The 21,993-nt window shown below is 42.7% G+C and overlaps 1 protein-coding gene across 7 annotated transcripts in view; it reads right to left on the reverse strand.

Moving 5' to 3' along the window:
• hspg2 (heparan sulfate proteoglycan 2) overlaps positions 1-21,993 on the reverse strand; it is a 551,229-nt gene that overhangs the window by 151,195 nt on the left and 378,041 nt on the right. For 6 of the 7 annotated variants that reach the window (XM_072245063.1, XM_072245064.1, XM_072245068.1 and 3 more), the window contains 4 exons: positions 16,585-16,698; positions 13,349-13,501; positions 4,929-5,074; positions 1,729-1,809 (listed from right to left, as the gene is read on the reverse strand). In XM_072245063.1, coding sequence (XP_072101164.1) covers positions 1,729-1,809; positions 4,929-5,074; positions 13,349-13,501; positions 16,585-16,698 — 494 coding nt within the window. The remainder of the gene's footprint in view (positions 1-1,728; positions 1,810-4,928; positions 5,075-13,348; positions 13,502-16,584; positions 16,699-21,993) is intronic. The other variant, XM_072245067.1, reaches the window with a different exon arrangement.

Consider the following 21,993-nt stretch of genomic DNA (forward strand, 5'->3'; position numbering starts at 1 on the left):
AAGAAGTTGTTGGAGCAACTCAACAGATCAGGCAATATCTACTGATGTAAGTGAACAGTTGACTTTTGGGAGATGGCCAGCTTAAAAGGTGAGGGGAAAGACCAGGGGAAAAGCTGGCAAGCGATAGGTGGATCCAGGTGAGGTGGGCAGATGGAGCAGGGAGGGTACGAAAATTTTTTAAAACGTGAAATAATTCTAGCTGATGAAAAGTACTGTGGTAAATCTGGTAAGCAGATCAAAGGAAATTGACACTAGTTGATCAATTATTATTTGTTAACTTATGTGAGTTATAAGTACTGTGCTGTGCACCTTGTTCTGGAGGCGGTATGCATGTGTACAGTTGGATGATAACAAAGTGAACAACGGTGACCGTGGACTGGTTGGGTCAAAGGGCCAACAATACCACAAGGGGGTTAAAATCAATCTGTAAACAGTACATTTTACAATGAAAGTAATGAATGCATTAAAGGAACAATTAAAGATTGTGTCAAGAGATTAAATGCTCCCTGGGTGTAACAATGTTGATAGAAGATTCTAGAGACAGTCTGTGAGAAGTCACTGAATAAACCAGAATCCCTTTACAAGACCTTTAGAGGCACACATGTTCTAGTTAGTGCTGTCCACCCAGTCAAAGGTTATAAACTCAAGGAGAACAACTATATATGAAGAGTAGCTGCTTTGATAAAGGGTTTTGGTAACAACCTGATTTTTTTCCCCTCTTCTGAGCCTCGGTAGCAAACTTTGACCCATAATACTTGAGTAAAGCTGTCACCATAAAGGTGCTACAGGAATGCAGATTGTTATTCCAGTTATCAGGGACTTGGCTGGGTTCCACATTTTGTCCCCCCAACACAATTCCACACAAGTTGGAAACAAGGGTAGTGTGCCTGTGAGAGTCTGAAATCTTCCACCCAGCAGATGCCCAGTTAAGAATGAGAATTATTTTAAATTTGTTAAAAATTAGAAGGGAATGAAAGTGTGAGCTAGCAGGGATACATGTCAGAAAATAGGATAATGCTTAATCTATTGTAGTATTTACACGGTCAAACAATTAATTCTACCCTATCAGACTACCAAGACAATTAATTCTATCCTATCAGACTACCAAGACTTCCTGCATACAAACTGAAGCTGAAATGGGAGAATTCAGTACAGAAAGTCCTACTGTGCTGTCTGAGGAGGCAGAAGAGTGTCTATGCGACTGCTTTAAGTCGACAGACCAGTACATGTTTAAGGAGTCAGCTGCCACCTATGACACTGCAACTGCAGATTTTATCAAACTTTTGAATAGACCTCTTGTACAATAGAATGGACCATTGGCCTCATAGCTACCTTCCTTTGGTTATCTGTACTGCATTTCCTCCGTAACTTTCACTTTATGGTGCATCGTTATTGTTTCACCTTGTTCTACTTCAATGTACTGTGTAATGAATCACTGTATCTGTATGAACAGTATACAAGACAAGCTTTCACTGTATCCTGGTAGAATCACAAACCAAATGCAATACCTGGGCCCACTGTGCATGGGCTAGGTTTTCCAGTACATGGGCCTGGTAACCTGCATCTGCCATCACCCCAGACCCTTGCTGCCTTCAATGCTGCTCTGGATATGGCAACTCACATCTGCACTGCTCTAGAAAAGCTCACATCAGGCTGGAGTGGAATGCTCTGAAAGCAGTGGGTTAATAATTGCTGAGCAAATTCTGGTGCCCAGAGCCGGGCAGCTACCTGCAGCTCTTGGATGTGCCTCTCCAAGTTCTCAGCACTGTAACCACTTTCCAGTGGAAGGAAACCAAATAAGGAGACAGCCTGGACAGAGAGGAGAGGAGAGGAAAACACAAGTGCAAACAGCAAACTCAGATCAGATGCAACAGGTCACCGAAGATAATAGATTATGGAACTATCCAGGCCATGTTGCTGAGGGACCTTAACACTGGCAACTCAGACATCTGATCCACAGTACCCATGCTAGGTCCTCGCACACCCTTGTACAGATTTGTAAAAGCCACATTCCAGTCTTCTTTTCCAAATGATCCATTATCTTCGCATCATGGCAGGAATCACAGTTCAGACCCACAATTACCTCCTTAAACTCTGACTTGATCAGCAGCAGAAGACAGGGAACAGCAGTTGCTGAGTGAGTGTACAAGGTGGTCAGGCTTGCAAGGTCACATCATATGTGCAAAGCCTACCCTTACCTCTGAAAGAAATCATTCATCAGCCTGCATGTTACGAGCCCGGTTCTCAGACAGACAAAATACCATGTAGTTTAATACTGAAAAGAAAAGACTCCAGGTCCAGTCCCTGGCTGCAGTGAACTGTCTGAGCTGGAACACTCAGCAGTGGACAGGACACTGGGGAGAATACGGCCTTCGATTGAGACCGGGCTGGACTCCCTTGTCTGCTTGCAAGCTGGTCAAGGGTCCTGTGACTATTTGCTGATGGTGGAGGTAGTTCAGATTACGGTCATCTGCCATCTGGCTATGTTCCTGTAGGATTGCAGTATCCACAGTAACAGGACAGGGCAATAATGAGGGCAGAAAAACTGGAAAAGTGAATGATACGGGATGGGAGATACGACTCTACCAAAAGAGGTTTAAGGCGCTCCTTCCCTCTGCGAGTCTGCAGGACATCCTTGGGCAAGGTGTAGCACCTGCTTTGATCCTCTAATCGGTATCTCGTGAAGCCATAGGAGCAGGTGGTTGTGGTCGTACGATAAGGAAAGCAAGTGCAATGTTAGCATTCATTTCGAGAGGACTAGAATATTAGAGCAAGGATGTAATGCCCAGGCTTTATAAGACACTGTGAGCATCTCTGGGCCCTTTATCTAAGAAGGGCTTAACATATAAGGAATATTTGATGGCTCTAGGCCTGTACTCACTGGTGTTTAGAATGGGGTGGGGGTGAGACCTCATTGAAACCCATCAAAAATTGAAAGGACTAGATAGAGTGGATGTGGAGAGGGTGTTTCCTATAGTGGGGGAATCCAGGCCACCCAGAGGGCACAACCTTGAAACTGACTGACATCCTTTCAGAACAGAAATGAGGAAATACTTCCTTAGCCAGAGGGTCATGAATCTGTGGAATTCATTACCTCAGATGGCTGTGCAGGCCAAGTTATTTGGTTAATTTAAGATGGAGGTTGATAGGTTCTTGATTGATCAGAGCATCAAAGGTTAAGGGACAAGGCAGGAGAATGGGGTTGGGAAGGATATTAAATCAGCCATGATGGAATGCAGAGCAGACTCGATGGGCTGAATGGCCTAATTCTGCTCCTATGTCTTATGGTCTTCTAGAGAGCTGGCTAGGTCCTGTGTGCCTTCCTGTTGCTATCAAGACATGGAGGTGCCTAACAAGGATTCATTCTGTGATACAAAACAAAGGGAGCTGAGCAAAACGAAACTTGCTTTAAGAACGTATGAAATGGGAACTGGAGCAGACAGAGTTTGCTCCACAGTTCAGGGACCACCAAAGCTGATCTAACCTTGGCCTCAGCATCACTTTCCTGCTCACTCCTCAACTCCCCTGCCATTTAAAGTCTGTTACCTTGCATCTTGAACATAAACAATAAATTCACCCTCACACTTCTCTGGAACAAGGAGCTCAAAGATTCATACTCTGAGAGAAAGAACTCCTCCTCAGTCTGAAATGGAGAACCTCTCATCTGAAACTAAGCCCCTCAATTCCAGACTCATCCAGCAGGTAAAATATTCACTCACTATCCACCCTGGCAGCTCCTCTGAGAATCACATGAATGATTCTTCAGGACTACATTATCTTTTTAATGGGCAGAAAGTCATTGACAATGCACCTCCATTTCCAGAGCTGGCCTCGCTGGATAGAATGCCTGATCTGAGAACCTGCTCATTGATTCATACCCATTTATAATGTCTTTTAAGTATATTGAAACCATCAAGGACTACTTTTTTATTAGCTGTAACAAATGAAACATTCATGGACACTTTGCTGTGTGACAAACTGAATATAATTCTTTAGGAATCTCTTCCTAAATTAAGGATTAGCACACTGCATTTAAATATAAAAGAAACATTATGCAACTGTAAAATACAAGATACGCATGTCATCTTCAAACTTTATTCAGTTGCCAAAGGAGGAATACTTACAGCCGCCCCACAAGAAGTTCTCCCCTTTAAATTGCAAAGAGTGCATTGTAAACATAATTACTTCCATGATATTGCTTATTATGAAACTGCTCAGCTTGGAAATTGACTGTGGATCACTTTCTTGTGTGCAGAACCAAAACAAAGTGCCCTTTATACTGCTCTGGATCAACACTCAAATGAATTCTCAGGATGCAAGAAATGGGACAACCAAAAGAATCCCAGCCAGAGACAGTCACACATGGTAGTGAATCAGAAGTATAAACTAAACAGCAAGTTGTTGATTAACTAGTGCCACATTTGGAAGTTTCAATGGCATGTTTCAAAACTGAAAATATCAAAGATCTATTAACTATAACTATCGACCAAAGCAAAAGTAAGTAAAAATTAAATTGTATTGCAAAAACAATATTAAAAAGGTTATCTTTTTACAAACTTGTTTCTGAATTTATGGAAATGTAAACACTGATATATCACACTCCACAACCTTTGGTACAAGAAATCATTTTTCACTTCATTGACTGTGATATTGTTCACACACCAATCGACAAATTACTAGAGCAATGTGTAAGCTGTCTTGGTTGAACTTCGTCAATGATTAAATATTGGAGGTGGTGGATCAGAAGGTTCAATGGAATGAGTGGGAAGGCATCAAACTTGTGCATTAGAGGAAAATCTTTCTTTCTCATGATAAATTAACTGTGCTCTTAATAAAAGATAATTAAAATTGCTTTAAACTAAACAAAGATATTGAATCATTTGTTTTCACGTGATTAAACAAGATTTTTGAGTTAATGTCATTGGTACCTGGGGTGGTAGTTCTCCTCCATGTTTCTTCCATGTGAGTGTTGGTGAAGGATGTCCTCCTGCTCGACAGTACAACCTTACTGTATCACCCTCTGGGACCTCTACCCGTTGGGGACTGACTTGCACCTGAGGCATGTTACCAACACCTATAAATAGGACACAGCTCTCTTAAACTAGATCAAAAAGCATAGATAAGGGTGAGCAAAATATTCCTCAAGAGGTTAGCCACATTAGAATGGCAGCAGATGCAGCACCTAATTTACTTTATCTAACTTTTCAACACCCTTACAGCATAGAATTACACTGAACATGCAGAACAGAAGCAGGTATGTCCAGACTGGCATTTATGTTCCACAAGTCTCCCTCTAACCTTCCTCATCCTATACTCATAACACTCTGTCCCTTCTCTCGCTCATGATTTTTCTTTGGCTACCTTAAGTATCTCCCAACTTCTCACATTAACCCTCCCTGTGGTACAAAATACCATAAATCCCAAGTTTTTGGGTAAAAATATTTCTCCCAAAGTCCTTATCTTTTTTTAGCTTCACGTACTGCAAGACTCCTGTTTTCCTCACCCTCATAAGCGAAAACACTGTCTCCCCATGACAAGCATCTCATGCCTTTAATAAGGCCACAAATATCCTTCAAGGATGAGCCTAACCTTCACTCTTTCAGAATAGATAAAACCTCTTGATACATTGCTGCAAGTCTTCATTGCGCCCTCCCCAGTGTACTTTTTACAATGTGCCGACCAGAAATGTATGCACAATAGTCGAGATCTAACCAAGGTCTGACACAAGTTAAGCAAAACCCCTCTACTTTTCAATTCTCCCGTCAACATAAATCTCACTGTTTTTATACCTCAGTGAACTGATGCTCTTATTAAGCAGCTGTCACCACTTTTCATGATTTGCATCTTTGCTGCCTAAAATTTTTGCTCTTCTATCTCATGAGATTATTCGATTCCTAGTTCCGAGTAATTTGTAGCGTTATATTTCTCACTGAAATCTTACACTTCACAGTGCACAGCGAAATTAATTTGCCAATTATTTTTTATTTAGAGATACAGTATGCTAACAGGCCATTCTGGCCAAATGAGCTCCCGCTACCCTGTTACACCCACGTGTTCAGTCACTGTAACTCACTAACATGTACATCTCTGGAATGTGGGAGGATTCTGGAGCATCTGGAGGAAACCCATGTGGTCATGGGGAGAACATTCAAACTCCTAGAGAGGCTGGTGGAATGGAGCCTAGTCACTGGTGCTGGAACAGCGTTACGCGAACACCTACGCTTTCATGCCTCCCACAATTATGTCCAATTTTCCTACACTTCAGTGTTCCTCAATAATAATCATCCTTGCTAATTCAGTGTCATCTACAATCAATATCTTAAAGGATACTACTGCAGGGTCACTATTGCTTTGATAGTCCAACACTGGTTTTGATTGCTTTAGTTTATTCCTCTTTCCTGCATCAAGTAACCCACCAAATGGTCCTTCCACACATGGTTACACTGAGGCCCAATGCACACTTGAAATACAACACCTCATCTTCTCTCTGGGCACACTGCAACCTCAGTATTAAATTCTCCTTTGTTAGAAAACTCGGTTCATTATGTCCATTTCAGAATTAGACATCTTTGATTGACAGAATGTTGATCTCAGGAGAAAGTTTGGAAAAAGAATTGCTGCATGTGGACAATGAAAAGATAAGGCATAGCTGGGGTCCATGTTTGATTTGAAGGAAATGAGTGGAGCCAGAAGAGAAGCTATTTAGGGTAAGAACAAGCCTGTCAGGGGATGAAAGTGACGGTGAAGGTGAACTAAATGGAGCTCTGGTGGAGAAAGAAGCAGAGGATTTTAAGTCCTTTCTGCTGGGGAGTGGAAGTGTATACATTCTGGCTTTTATTCTGATGGTGAGGAAGTGGGGGGGGTGGGGGGGAAATCAGAAGTTGTCAAAACGATGGACAGCAGGCAGTTAGTTGTCCATGATGTAGGCGGGAAGGGAATGGACAAAGGGAGACAGGAAGGAGTCAAGACATGAGAATACGAGTTCAGTGGAACAAGAGTAAGACAAGAATAAGTAGAAATGGGTCTACCAGGACACTCTTGTTGGTAGATGCTGATTACAAATAGAAGCAGGAAGTACAGGGTCGAGGCAATGTCAGGTTGGAGGCTGTGGAGGGGAGACCTCTTGAGACCATGAAATCTGTGACAATGTGGGGGATGATGGTCTGCCAGTTGTCAGTGGAGTCATAGTCCAGGGTTTGGTAAAAGGAAGTATCTGAGAACTGTTTTCTGGCCACTGCAAGGTAGAAGTCAGTCTACCAGAATATAACAGCACTGCAATGTGAGCTGCCTTAATGACTACAGCCCAATGGCACTCACATCTACAGTGATGAAATGCTTTAATAGGTTGGTCATAACTAGACTGAACTCCTGCCTCAGCAAGGACCTGAACCCATTGCAATTTGCCTATTGCCACAATAGGTCAATGGCAGATGCAATCTCAATAGCTCTTCACACAGCCAGGATGCCGTTCATCGACTATAGCTCAGCATTTGACATCATTTCTCCCACAATCCTGACTGAGAAGTTGCAAAACCTGGCCGTCTGTACCTCCTTCTGCAATTGGTCCTCAACTTCCCAACTGGAAGACCACAATCTGTGCGGATTAGTGATAATATCTCCTCCTCGCTGACAATCAACACTGGTGCACATCAAGCATGTGTGCTTAGCCCACTGCTCTACTCTCTATATACACATGACGGTGTGGCTGGGCATAGCTCAAATACCATCTATAAATTTGCTGACGATACAACCATTGTTGGTAGAATCTCAGGTGGTAATGAGAGGGAATACAGGAGTGAGATATGCCAACTAGTGGAGTGGTGCCACAGCAACAACCTGCTACTCAACGTCAGTAAGATAAACGAGCTGATTGTGGACCTCAGGAAGGGTAAGACGAAGGAACATATACCAATCCTCATAGAGGGATCAGAAGTGGAGAGTGAGCAGTTTCAAGTTCCTGGGTGCCAAGATCTCTAAGGGTCTAACCTGGTCCCAACACATCAAAGCAGTTATAAAGAAGGCAAGACAGTTGGCTATACTTCATTAGGAGTTTGAAGGGATTTGGCATGTCAACAAATACACTCAACATCTTCTACAGTTGCACTGTGGAGAGCATTTTGACAGGCTGCATCACTGTCTAGTATTGAGTGGAGGGATAACTACTGCACAGGACTGAAAGAAGCTGCAGAGGGTTGTAAATTTAGTCAGCTCCATCTTGGGTACTAGCCTACAAAGTACCCAGGACATCTTCAAGAAGCGGTGTCTCAGAAAGGACCCCCAGCACCCAGGGCATGCCCTTTTCTCAGTGTTACCGTCAGGTAGGAGATACAGAAGCTGAAGGCACACACTCAGCGACTCAGGAACAGCTTCTTCCTCTCTGCCATCCAATTCCTAAATGAACATCGCACCCTTGGACACTACCTCACTTATTTAATATACATTATTTCTGGGTTTTTTGCACGATTTTTAATCTATTCAATATACATATACTGTAATTAGTCCTGACGAAGGGTCTCGGCCTGAAACGTCGACTGTACCTCTTCCTAGAGATGCTGCCTGGCCTGCTGCGTTCACCAGCAACTTTGGTGTGTGTTGCTTGAATTTCCAGCATCTGCAGAATTCCTGTTGTATATTGTAATTTATTTATTTATTTATTGTTTTGATTTTATTTTGTTTTTTTCTATATTATGTATTGCATTGAATTGCTGCTGCTAAGTTAACAAATTTCATGTCACTTGCCGGTGATAATAAACCTGATTCTGATTCTGATTCTGCAGTGCATTTTATAGATGCAGAGACACACTACAACACTGGCAGAGGGAATGAAAATTTAGGCTGGGAGACAAGGTTGAAGAAAGGTGGAAGTTATTTGCAAAGTAAACAGTTGCCACTAGATTTGTAAATTTTAACCAATGTTGAATAGCAGACTGACTCTGGCATGTTCTGGATCCGAGTGGGGGATCAAGTTCCTTTATTAGATGTTTTATTAAAAGGCAGATGTCATACGCAGCCCACGACATCAGCTTGACAGCACATTACAGAGAATTAATGTCCGGCTTAGACTGACTGAGAAAATATTACAAATGCTGAGTGAAATACTACTGAGTATTACAGTGACAGCAAGAGGCATTCCCGATGTTGCATTAACATTTCAACTGACTGGCAGCTTGTGATTTTTTAAAGAATAGGTTGTTGCAATCTCCTAACCACTGAATACTGCCAAAGCTGGGCCTGTGCCAACTGTCAAGGAGGAGGAAGGCAGACCACTTTGGTTACTTAATTTGATCACATTATGGCAATCAGTCTACAAGATCAACACTACATAGTCCTTTAACAATGGGCCCGACAGACCTCATCAATCGAAGGGAGACATTTAATCCCCATTCCTGTAGTGTGGCTCTGCCTGATTACACAAGAATGTTTCTGCAAATGTGATGAGACCTTCTAAACAGTGGAGATATGATGCCCATGCACATGTTATCTACAGATCCAGTGAACACTGCTCATCACCCCATAGAATGGCACTGATAATGATCATATTTTAAAATATTGTACTCATTCAATAATTATTGTCTTTATTCAATGCTTTACATGTTAAATTTACGCTAGAATTTGAATTTACTGATTTGAAGTGTTTTGAACTCTCCCTGTAAACCACTTTTCCATATCTGACCGAGGTTTGGTTTGTTGAAACAAATTTCTACATGTTGCCTGCTGCAGCCCAATTTGCACCATAGATTCAGACAGCTTGGAGGCAGACCATTCATCCCAACACATCTATCAGTGGGCACCCATCCATTTTAATCCCATTAGCCTACTATCCTGAGGAAATTTAAGTGCTCAGCCTCCTAACTGCTGTCAGTGTCACCATTCTCTCAGGCAGAACATTCCAGATACTCAATAGCCTCTAAAAGATCCTCTTCAGATCTCGTGTCACTCACTTAACCTGAGCCCTCTGGTTTTATCTATTTCTAAAATGGGTCAAAGTTATCTGCAGTCTGCCCTTTCTCCACTTCTTGTAATTTGATACACCTCAGTGATGTTGCCTCCTAACCTTCCTCACTTCAAGGAAAACACACTCAGCCTCCCTAATTTCTCCTACTCATCAAACCTAACTGGAACTATGACCCAAATCCTGTTTGCCTTTCACCTCCTTGCTTGCACATCTACACAAGCAATCTGACAGCAGCACCCCACAATTCTTATCTCCATGCAACACACATCAAAGTTACTGGTGAACGCAGCAGGCCAGGCAGCATCTCTAGGAAGAGGTACAGTCGACGTTTCAGGCCGAGACCCTTCGTCAGGACGAACTGAAGGAAGAGTTAGTAAGATATTTGAAAGTGGGAGGGGGAGGGAGAGATCCAAAATGATAGGAGAAGACAGGAGGGGAGGGATAGAGCCAAGAGCTGGACAGTTGATTGGCAAAAGGGATATAAGAGGATCATGGGACAGGAAGCCCAGGGAGAAGGAAAAGGGGGGGGGAACCCAGAGGATGGGCAAGGAGTATAGTCAGAGGGACATAGGGAGAAAAAGGAGAGTGAGAGAAAGAATGTGTGTATATAATTAACGGATGGGGTACGAGGGGGAGGTGGGGCATTAGCGGAAGTTAGAGAAGTCAATGTTCATGCCATCAGGTTGGAGGCTACCTAGAGGGAATATAAGGTGTTGTTCCTCCAACCTGAGTGTGGCTTCATCTTTACAGTAGAGGAGGCCGTGGATAGACATATCAGAATGGGAATGCGATGTGGAATTAAAATATGTGGCCACTGGGAGATCCTGCTTTCTCTGGTGGACAGAGCGTAGGTGTTCAGCAAAACGATCTCCCAGTCTGCGTCGGGTCTCGCCAATATATAGAAGGCCAGATCGGGAGCAGCGGACGCAGTATATCACCCCAGCCGACTCACAGGTGAAGTATCGCCTCACCTGGAAGGACTGCCTGGGGCCCTGAATGGTGGTAAGGGAGGAAGTGTAAGGGCATGTGTAGCACTTGTTCCACTTACAAGGATAAGTGCCAGGAGTGAGATCAGTGGGGAGGGATGGGGGGGACGAATGGACAAGGGAGTTGCGTAGGGAGGGATCCCTGCGGAAAGCAGAGAGAGGGGGAGAGGGAAAGATGTGCTTAGTGGTGGGATCCCGCCGGAGGTGGCGGGAGTTAAGGAGAATAATATGTTGGACCTGGAGGCTGGTGGGGTGGTAGGTGAGGACCAGGGGAGCCCTATTGCTAGTGGGGTGGCGGGAGGATGGAGTGAGAGCAGATGTGTGTGAAATGGGGGAGATGCATTTGAGAGCAGAGTTGATGGTGGAGGAAGAGAAACCCCTTTCTTTGAAAAAGGAGGACATCTCCCTCGTCCTGGAATGAAAAGCCTCATCCTGAGAGCAGATGCGGCGGAGACGGAGGAATTGCGAGAAGGGGATGGCATTTTTGCAAGAGACAGGGTGGGAAGAGGAATAGTTCAGGTAGCTGTGAGAGTCAGTACGCTTATAGTAGACACCAGTAGATAAGCTGTCTCCAGAGATAGAGACAGAAAGATCTAGAAAGGGGAGGGAGGTGTCGGAAATGGACCAGGTAAACTTGAGGGCAGGGTGAAAGTTGGAGGCAAAGTTAATAAAGTCAACGAGTTCTGCATGCGTGCAGGAAGCAGTGCCAATGCAGTCATCGATGTAGCGAAGGAAAAGTGGGGGACAGATACCAGAATAGGTTCGGAACATAGATTGTTCCACAAAGCCAACAAAAAGGCAGACATAGCTCGGACCCATGCGGGTGCCCATAGCTACATCTTTAGTTTGGAGGAAGTGGGAGGAGCCAAAGGAGAAATTATTAAGAGTAAGGACTAATTCCGCTGGACAGAGCAGAGTGGTGGTGGAGGGGAACTGATTAGGTCTGGATTCCAAAAAGAAGCGGAGAGCTTTGAGACCTTCCTGATGGGGCATGGAAGTATATAGGGACTGGACATCCATGGTGAAAATAAAGCAGTGGGGGCCAGGGAAGTTAGAATAAAATAAAGTGGTGGGGGCAGGGAACTTAAAATCTTATCTCCATGCTTGACTTCTATTCTGGACTTGAACCTCATTTTTGTAACCTCCATCAGCCCTTCGAATCTGTGTCCCCTTCTGTTTGGGCCTTTACTACAAATGTATCTTCATTCACCCCCTTTCAGTTGCATTTGTTTGATGCTCTAGACCTTGCCCCTGATGGACTTCAAAACCATTTCTTTTGTTGCAGCTGTGGTAGAGAAAATAAACATTCAGGAGTGTGGGTAGGGAGCCAATGATACAGGCAGAATAGTCTCGGAGACCAACAAGCATTTGAATTTTTTTGGAAGTGAATTCATCCAGGTTAAGTGGAGAATATTTTATTATCTCCCTAACTTCTGCTTTGTAAAAGGTTACAACATGGGGAATAATCTTTGGGAACTCAAGGGACTGAGTCACACAGAGAGGGAGGATGGGGGTGTTGACATCCAGTTTCCAATTTGCTCCTGTTGCCATGGTATTCACATGACTGGTCAGTTAAGTTCCTGGCCAGTTGATGTTAGAGATCTGATGATATCAATAAAACTGAGAACCAAGGACACTTTCACTTGTTGGAGACGAACATTGCTTGGCAGTAGTAGGTAAGGATAAGTTAATAATAGAAGGTGTTAGTATCATGTGTCAACAATATTTCTTACTGTCCCCCAGCACAAGAATGAAGCCTGTTTAGAATTTTCGACATGCATCAAGGACTGCTTTGCTGTTTGGGATCTGGAAACACAGACCTCATTGAGGGGTCAGCAGTGGAAAGGGCAAGAAACTTCGTGTCAAGATCTTGGAGGATCCTTCCTGTGCGTGATAGACTGGTGCAATCACAAAGGCAGCTCTACTGCATCAGAAGATTCAGGAGATCTGGTATGTAACCAAAGACTCTAGCCAATTTCTACAGATGTACGGTAGGGAGCATTCTGACTGGTTGCATCACTGCCTGGTATGGAGTCTTCAATGCAGAGGACTGAAAGAAGCTGCAGGGGCAGTATATCAGCCCGCCCCATCATGGGAACAGCATTGCCACCATCAAGGGCATCTGCAAAGACGCTGCCTCAGTAAGTTGGCCTTATTGGCCCTGAAGACCCTCACACAATGCCTTTGCAGCAGCAGCTTTCCCTTCTGACATCAGATTTCTGAACAGTCTATGAATCCATTAACACTACCCCATTATTCCTCTTTTGCACTGTTCTGCTGCCAAATCAACCAACTTTGTGATAGAATGTCAGTGTTAATAAACCTTATCTGACTTTGAAGGTTATTGATAGAGCAGGTGAAGTTGGGTCTACGATACTGCCCTGTGGAAACTTAACTTGATTCTTACTTTGCACATAGAGAATTGCTGTGGCGATGTGGTGTCCAACACTGTTTGATGCTTTGCAAGAATACTCTGCTTCATCAGAATGCTCTGTAGCGACGATACGGAGGAGTCCACCCTGAATTACTGCATTTGGTGAAATAATATTACCTTGACCTCCTGGAAGATAGAAACACCCAATTATCATAATATCCACATTCCAGAGTTTCTTCCAACCTAGAAGGGAGCCGTGCTGGCTCTTAGACAAATCCGATTCCCCCACATTTTCCCTGTAACCTACTCTCTTATACGTCTTCCCAATTCACCTAACAGCCACCACTTACAGTGGCCAATGCACCCAACAATCAGCAACATTGTTGGGAGCACCCAGAGAAAAAAAAACATTTCACAGGAGGAACATGCAGAGGTCAGAATTGAACCTGGGTCCCTAGAGCTGGAACGCGGAGTTCCACGAGCTGTCCTGCTGATATCATCATGTTATGAACTAATTTATTTTACTGGTCACTCCGGGAGATTATTTAGACTTCTATACAGAAGCAGATTAAGATGACTGTATATTTCTGCCATTACTACCTATCACAGAATGACTACACCTTCATTCCCTCATGCAGTGAAGGTATAATTATGCAATTCTGAATGTGGAAATAGGGCTTAACAACAAAGATTATTTCCCATTTCTGAGACAAAAAGTAACCCTTGCCCTCACTGGGATTGAACACCAGCTTGCACAAATCAGCAGCTCTTGCAAAACTAATGCCAGCATGTAATTCAGGATTTTAAAAAGCATACTTCAAAAGCTTGAATGCTGGATAATTTGCAATTTATTTTCTGCCTTGACAGAACTAGTGTTAAAGAGGATCCTACATTTGACTTTTGCAGCATTTAAAACCAAAGGTGTATGTTCTGTAACAACATTCTACTTCCAAAATTTGGTTTTCAAATAAGTCAAATACTCCGCCAGCTGGGAGTGGTCCAAGTGTCTAAGACTAGAGTTTGGATTCGCATGAATTCCTTGGACATAGTTGTACAGGTTCCTGTATGTGTTAATTTAGGAATCCTTGAACTCTTCACTCTAAATTCCGAAACATGTAAGGACTTGTGCATTACCCAAGTCAATAGCATGTGGGACATTTGAATGTGAGCTGTGTGGTTGATTTGCTAACATTTAGCATGCATTGTAAATTGTACTTAGTCTGCGAACATGAAACCGTCTGAAATCTTTTAGTTTTAACGAGACGAGTGAACTTACTGTTTGATTTTTTTTCTTTCAATAAGGGACTGTTTTAGTGAATGGTCTCTGGTATGGAGGGACAAATGTATTTTAAAATACTTTATGAATGGCCCAATTTTAGCTAAATAAAGATAAGCAATCTACGTGACAATGCGCTGCATATTCTTACCATGAACTGGGCAGCCCAGGTTGAGAGTAAGATTAGGAGATTCTCTTGTACACTAGCTTCCTGCTCAAACGTACCATTACAGAAAAAGTTTGTAAACTGTTTGCAATTATCTGATTTTCTGTATTAATTGCTCAGATGAAGATCAGACCACATTTTGTAAGTCACAATAATAAACATAATCTGCCTAAAGTATTCACACATAAACAATTATACTTTTTGTATCTTTATTGAACACAATGTTTAACTATTTATAGTCCTGGCTGGAGAAAGTATTTGAACCCTTGTATTTAATAACTGGTAGAACCTCCTTTAGCAGCGATAACCTCCACTGAACGTTCCCTGTAGCTGCTGATCAGACTTGTACAGTAGCAAGGATGAACGTTAGACCATTCCTCCATACAAAACCGTTTCAGTTCATCAATATTTATGGGATACCTTGCATGAACAGCCTTCTTCAGCAACTCAATTGGGTTAAGGTCTGGACCCTGACTTGGCCATTCCAAAACATGAACTTTCTTCTTTTTAAACCATTCTGTTGTTGACTTACTGTTTCGGATCATTGTTTTGTTACATCATCCAAGTTTCAGGTGATGGACTGCTACCCTGATATTCTCCTGTAAAAAGCCTCGAAACAATTTTGAATTTGTTCCCTCAATGATTGCAAGCTGTCCAGCCCCTGAGACAGCAAAGCAGCCCCAAACCATGATGCTCCTCCTACAATGCCTCACAGTTAGGATGTGCAGTGCCCTTTTCCTCCAAACATAGCGGTGCGTAGTTCTGCCAAAAAGTTCAACTTTTGTCTTATCTACAACAGAACATCGTACCAGAAGCATTGTGGAACATCCAGGTGGCCTTTTTGCAAACTTGAGATGTGCAACAATGTTTTTTTTTGAAGGGCAGTGGTTTCTTCTATGGTGTCCTTCCATGAACACCATTCAGTGTTTCTCTGATAGCGGACACATGTACAGATAACTTAAGCAAGTTCTTTTGTTGTTAGCTTTGGGTTCTTTTTCACCCCGTTCAGCACTGCACATTGTGCTCTTGGTGTAATCTTTGCAGGACACCAACTCCTAGGAAGAGTAGCAACAGTACTGAATTTCTTGCATTTGTAGACAATTTCTCTTACTGTGGACTGATAATCACTCAGGTTTTTAGAAATGCTTTTGTAGCCTTTTCCAGCTTCATGCATCTCTACAATTCTTCTTCTAAGGTCCTCTGAAAGTTTTTTTGATCGAGGCCTGGTGCACATAAACAGGTCTTTCTTGAGAATAGCAGGCTCTGTCAGTAACCTGATTTTTTGTGTCTTTTTATAGGGCAGGGCACCTCTACAACCAACACACCTCCAATCTCATCTCATTGATTGGAACATCTGACTCCAAATAGATTTTGTAGAAGGCATTACTGCAGAGGTTCACATAACTTTTTGAACTGAGACAGATAGTTTAAATGGTGTACTCATTATTGACGAGAAGTAGTACAATTGTTTGTGTGTTATTAGTTTAGGCAGATTGTGTTTATTATTGTGAAGATCACAATCTGATGACGATCAGACCACATTTTATGAGTAAATAATTCAGAAAACCAGGTTCACAAAACTTGGTTATATGGCTTTTTTTTTCAGATAGCTGGGTCACCAGAAAAATAAAGAAGCCTAACAATTCCTGGTGCAGTGGCAGAAGTTCAGAGTCCAATCTAATTTGATACATAGAAAAGATAACTACTACAAAACTACTCTGACTGGTACGATATGTGATTATAAGAAAGGCTTAATTAAAGATGTGAAATGCTTTCATCGCTAACTTCACTGTTTGGAAAGATCAAAATAATGACGTAATAACATACCGAACCATTCCAAGGTGGGAGGAGGATTCCCAGTTGCAGTGCATCGGAACTCAGCAGTTTGTCCCTGTTTAACTCTAAGGATGGTAGGTTCGATGGTGGCTACAGGTGCTGTTGCTAAGGCAAGGTAAAACACAATTTTATTCTACATTAGTATTTTAATAGCAATATTTTTTCCAAGGACATTTGATTGTTTTGTTTTTCTGTCACTTGAATGTCTACAGCAGACAATGGCTGAGGAATTAGGAAGATCTGTTAATTGAGCAAGTAACATGATTCTATATCTCTATGACTCTAACATTCTTCTAACAATAAAAATAAAGAGTTTGAGGGGAGACTGGTCAAAAACATGGCACAAACACAGGAGATTCTGTAGATGCTGGAAATGTTAAGCAAAACACACAAAGTGCTAGAGGAAACCAGCAGTTGCTGGATTCCTCCCTTTAGCAGAATCAATCAGCACAGTACAACTGCAAACACTGGACTTTCTCACACTGGGGCCACAACATACCAACATTTGTACCAATTGTACCAAAAGATAGACAGAGGTGAAGGCCAGTGAGGTCCTCGACCTGAACCTCTTATCTTCATTTTTACACAAAGAAACTTAGGAGGCATATCCATAGATTAACATTTTAAAACTGCGCAATTATTGCTCTGCTAATAATTTTGTATTAACAGATATGTTCATAACTTCATAAAAGCTGAGACTCCTGTGACTCCATTCTTTCTCACTTGTTCAGAACTTTGTCTGAGGCCTTTCTGTCCATTCGATTTCCCAAGACCTCACCAGCGAACGCTTACCATGGACGTACAATCCCCTACATCTTTAACCCATATCAGGACATTCTGAGGGCACTGTTTCTTCCATAAGTACAGGCACAGTCAGTTCCTCTTCACCAGTATCCCCCTCACATGAAACATTTTCTTAACCTCCAGATGAGAGGTGTAGTTCTGGGAGCTCATGTGAGCTCAAGCTTTGCTTTATTGGATATATATAAAAAAAATTTATTTCACAAGACACTAAACAATGCAGTTGTTGGAATTTGGCGCAGAAAAAAAAATGCTGGCGGAAGTCATCGTGTCGGACAGCGTCTGTGGAGGCAAAGGGATAATTTACATTTCAAGTCCTTCCGGGGTCTTCTTTCTCTCTGGTACTATGTTGGTTCTACAACCTGCTCTCAGAACCTAATTTCATTAATGGTCTTGCCAATTTCCACCATTTTGTCACAAGGTCCGTTTCTGTCTTTTCCCTTTCCGGACGTGTCCATCACCAGGGTAGGCTGGTGACACACATCTGTGTAGGTTTACAGACATCCGTTGGCGCCTCAACTCTCAATCACTGTCACATTTGCTCCAGTGATAACAATTTCCACAAAGTGGTCTCTGATACATCTTCCTTCCACCTGCTCCACCTATACCATGGCTTCTCTTCACCCATAGTTGATAGGTCACTTGACTATTTTTATTCCATTTTCTGCTCTTCTGCTCTTACACCCCTCTCCTCCTGGATAGTGTAAAGACTTCAGTCTTCAGCTTCTATGGCGCCAGCCTCCAAATACAATTGATCATCCTTAGTAACTTTTCTTACTCACCAATAGTTAGATCTTCTCTTCCCCTTTCAGCATTCACACGATTCATTCTGTTTTATGGCATCTTTCCATGCAACCACAGAAAATGTAATACCAATTGTTCTACCTCCAACCTTCCCAACATCCAGAGATCCAAACTGAACTTCCTGCCACCCAGGTATCCACAGAACTTCCCATCATCCAGGGGTCCAACCAGAATGTCCCGTTTCTCTAAATTACTTGTAGCAGTTAGCAGTGAATCTGGCTAAATTACTCCTCTCATTATTGGTTTAAAATTCTCCTTCTGAGGATGGAGTCATGGTGATACCCAATTAAGTGCATTTTCATGGTTGTTCAACTAACTTGAAATCATTTGAACTGGGTTGAATAATTCACTCAGTTTACTGAATTTGGTTCACTCAACAACTTACACACAGTTGCAGAAAGAATTTCAACCTAGACTGTTTTCTGAGGGCCAAAATAACAAAGGAAAAGAGCTGAAGTCCTTCAAAACTGGCCCACGAATCCACATGATCATGACTGATCTCCACAGGCCTCATCTTCTCTGTGCTACTTTGTTATGTCTCTGACCTGTCAAAAATTGACCTATCCCCTTGTTAAAACGATCCAGTATCTGCAACCCTCTTAGACAGAGAAACCCAGCGATTCACCATCTTCTGTAAGACGCTGTCCCTATGCAACTCAATGATTGATCCCTAATCAAATATTCGCACACCCTTGTCTGATCATAACCAGTCAGGTAGAAGATGCAAAAGCATGAGAGCACCTACCACCAGGCTCAAAGACAGCTTCCACTGTGCCGTTAGCTACCACTGAAAGGTCCCCAGTACAATAATCCAGACTCTTTATGTTACAATCTATGCCATCATGACTTTGTACCTTATTGCCTGCCTGCACTGTACTTTCTCTTCAACTGTAACACTCTATTCTGCATTCTGCCATTGCTTTTCCCTTGTACTACTTCCGCAACGCACTAATGTGATGAAATGATCTGTATGGATGGCACGCAAAACAAAGTTTCTCACTGCACCTCGGTACATGTGACAAGAATAAATTAATTTGCCAATATTTTTATAACTTGGGTTCCTAGCTGCACATGCAGATCATATCAGTTACTTAGTCAACGTAATGGCTACAGACTTCCAAGAGTTGATCTTCTCTCAATTCCAACAAGTATCTTTGGAATTGGGATTTCCATCTTTGTCAATCCAGTTTGTTCCAGAGTACGAGGACATGCTGAATACATCCAGACCCTTGACTTAGGAGAAGATGGGGCCAGAGTACACTGGCGATTCTCTGTCGTCTGCAGGAAATTTTACCAGTTTTCCTCTTAAATATATTCCTTTTGAACTACTTTCAATGCAGTCTGCAGCATCTAAATTTTCTCATAACAGCAGACTATGAAAATTACCTCAATGATTTTCAGGTCATTCTGACGCATTTCAAATTATAGTTGGCGACTTTAACCAGGCCTGTTTGAAGAAAACCCTGCCCAATATTCACCAGCATGTAGCCTGTTGCACCAGAGATTCCAGCACACTATACCACTGGTACACTGTGATAGGAATGCCTATCATTGCTTTCCGAGTCTGCATTTTGGCAAGTTGGATCATTTGGCTGTACTCTTACTCCCTGCATACAAAGCCTGAAGAGCAAGGCTCCAGAGATCAAGACAACCAAGAGATGGCTGCAGGAGGCTGATGAATGGTTACAGGATTGCTTTGAGAGAGCGGACTGGGCCATGTTCAAGAACTCATCTGTGCTAAATATTGCGAAATAGGGGGCAGCAGAGCTTCACTTCCAGAAGAGCTCAATGCTTTCTATGCTCGCTTTGATCACCAGATCAGGGAGGAACCATCGCACAGCCCCATACCTCCTGATGATCCTTTGGTCTCAGTATCTTACGTTGGCGTGTGGGCTGCCTTCAAGAGAGTGAATCCAAGGTAAGCATCCTGTCCAGATGAAGTAGCCGGCTGAGTACTGAAGACTGGTGCCCACCAACTGGCTGGTGTATTCAGGGATATCTTCAACCTCTCGCTCCGGCAGTGTGTGATACCTACCCGCTTCAAGCAGGCTTCAATCGTACCAGTGCCCAAGAAGAGCATGGTAAGTTGTCTAAATGACTATCGCCCAGTGGCACTTACATCCACAGTGATGAATTGTTTTGAGAGGCTGGTGTTGAAGCCTATCAGCAACAGTCTGAATGGTGACTTGGATTCGCTCCAATTTGCCAACCCAAGCAAAAGGTCTGCAGCAGGTGCTATCTTGATGGTTCTTTGCACAACTCTGGAACACCTGAACAGCAAAGGTGCATACACCAGGATGCTCTTTATAAATTACAGCCTGGCATTTAACACCATCATCCCCTAAAAGCTAACAGTAAACTCTAAGACCTGGACCTCAACACCCCCTTGTGCAACTGCATTCTGGATTTCCTCACTTGCAGACCCAAGTCAGTTCGGATTGGCAAAAACGTCTCCTCCACAATCTCCATCAGCATAGGCACACTGCCCCCGATCTACTCGCTTTACACCTATGACTGTGTGGCTAAGTACAGCTCCAACACCATATACAAATTTGCTGACGTTACCACCGTTGTGGGCTGTATCAAAGGGGGTGATGAATCAGCATACAGGGAGATTGAAAATTTGGCTGAGTGGTGTAGCAACAACAACCTCTCATTCAATGTCAATAAGACCAAGGAACTGATTGTAGACTTCAGGAGAGGGAAACAGAGGTTCATGAGCTTATAATCATCCGAGGATCAGGGGTGGAGATGGTCAGTTACTTAAATTCCTGGGTGTCACTATCTCAAGAGGACCTGTCCCAGACAATAAATAAATAGATAGATAGATATTTTTGCGAAGAAAGCATGACAGCACCTCTGCTTCCTCAGGAGTGTGTGAAGATTCAGCATGTTATCAAAAACCTTGGCAAACTTCTATAGATGTGTGGTGTAAAGCGTGCTGACTGGCTGCATTATGGCCTGGTATGGGAACACCAATGTCTTTGAGCAGAAAATCCGACAAAAGATAGTGGATTTGGCCCAGTAGATCATGCGTAAAACCTTTCCAACCATTGGGCACATCTACATGAAACGTTGCTGTAGGAAAGCAGCATCCATTGTCTAAAATCAGCACCATCCAGACCATGCTCTTTTCTCACTGCTGCCATCAGGTAGAAGGTACAGGTGCCTCAGGACTCACACCACCAGGTTCAAGAACAGTTATTACCCCTCAACCATCAGGCTCTTGAATAAAAGGGGATAACTACATTCATTTAAGGACCCTGTTACAGGTGTCCCCCACTTTCCAAACATTCTCTTTACGACATTTCGCTTTTACGAAAGTACCTGCTTTCGCTAACCAAAAGAGGATTTTCACTTTTACAAAAAAAGATGCCCACTTTAAACTTGTGCTTACCCCGAGAAAGACTACCATGACCATAAAGCCTTGCGCAGTCAGGTGTGTGCGCATGCATGTACGTGCGCATGTGATTTCTTTCTACAACTCGCTTTTGGCTCAACCTTCCCAATTCTGTAAAGTGAAACTACACCGTACATACATTATTTCTACTTTATCTAGGCTGTGTATTTATCATATCATTCCTGCTTTTACTATATGTTAGTGTTATTTTAGGTTTTATGTGCAATTTGGTATGATTTAGTAGGTTATTTTTTGGGTCTGGGAATGCTCAAAAATTTTTCCAATATAAATTAATGGTAATTGCTTCTTCGCTTTACGCCATTTTGGCTTACGAACGGTTTCATAGGAACGCTCTACCTTCGGATAGCAGGGGAAACCTGTATATTGCTATTTCA

The sequence above is a fragment of the Mobula birostris genome, chromosome 27 (genome assembly GCF_030028105.1).
Source record: "Mobula birostris isolate sMobBir1 chromosome 27, sMobBir1.hap1, whole genome shotgun sequence".
NCBI lineage: Eukaryota > Metazoa > Chordata > Chondrichthyes > Myliobatiformes > Myliobatidae > Mobula > Mobula birostris.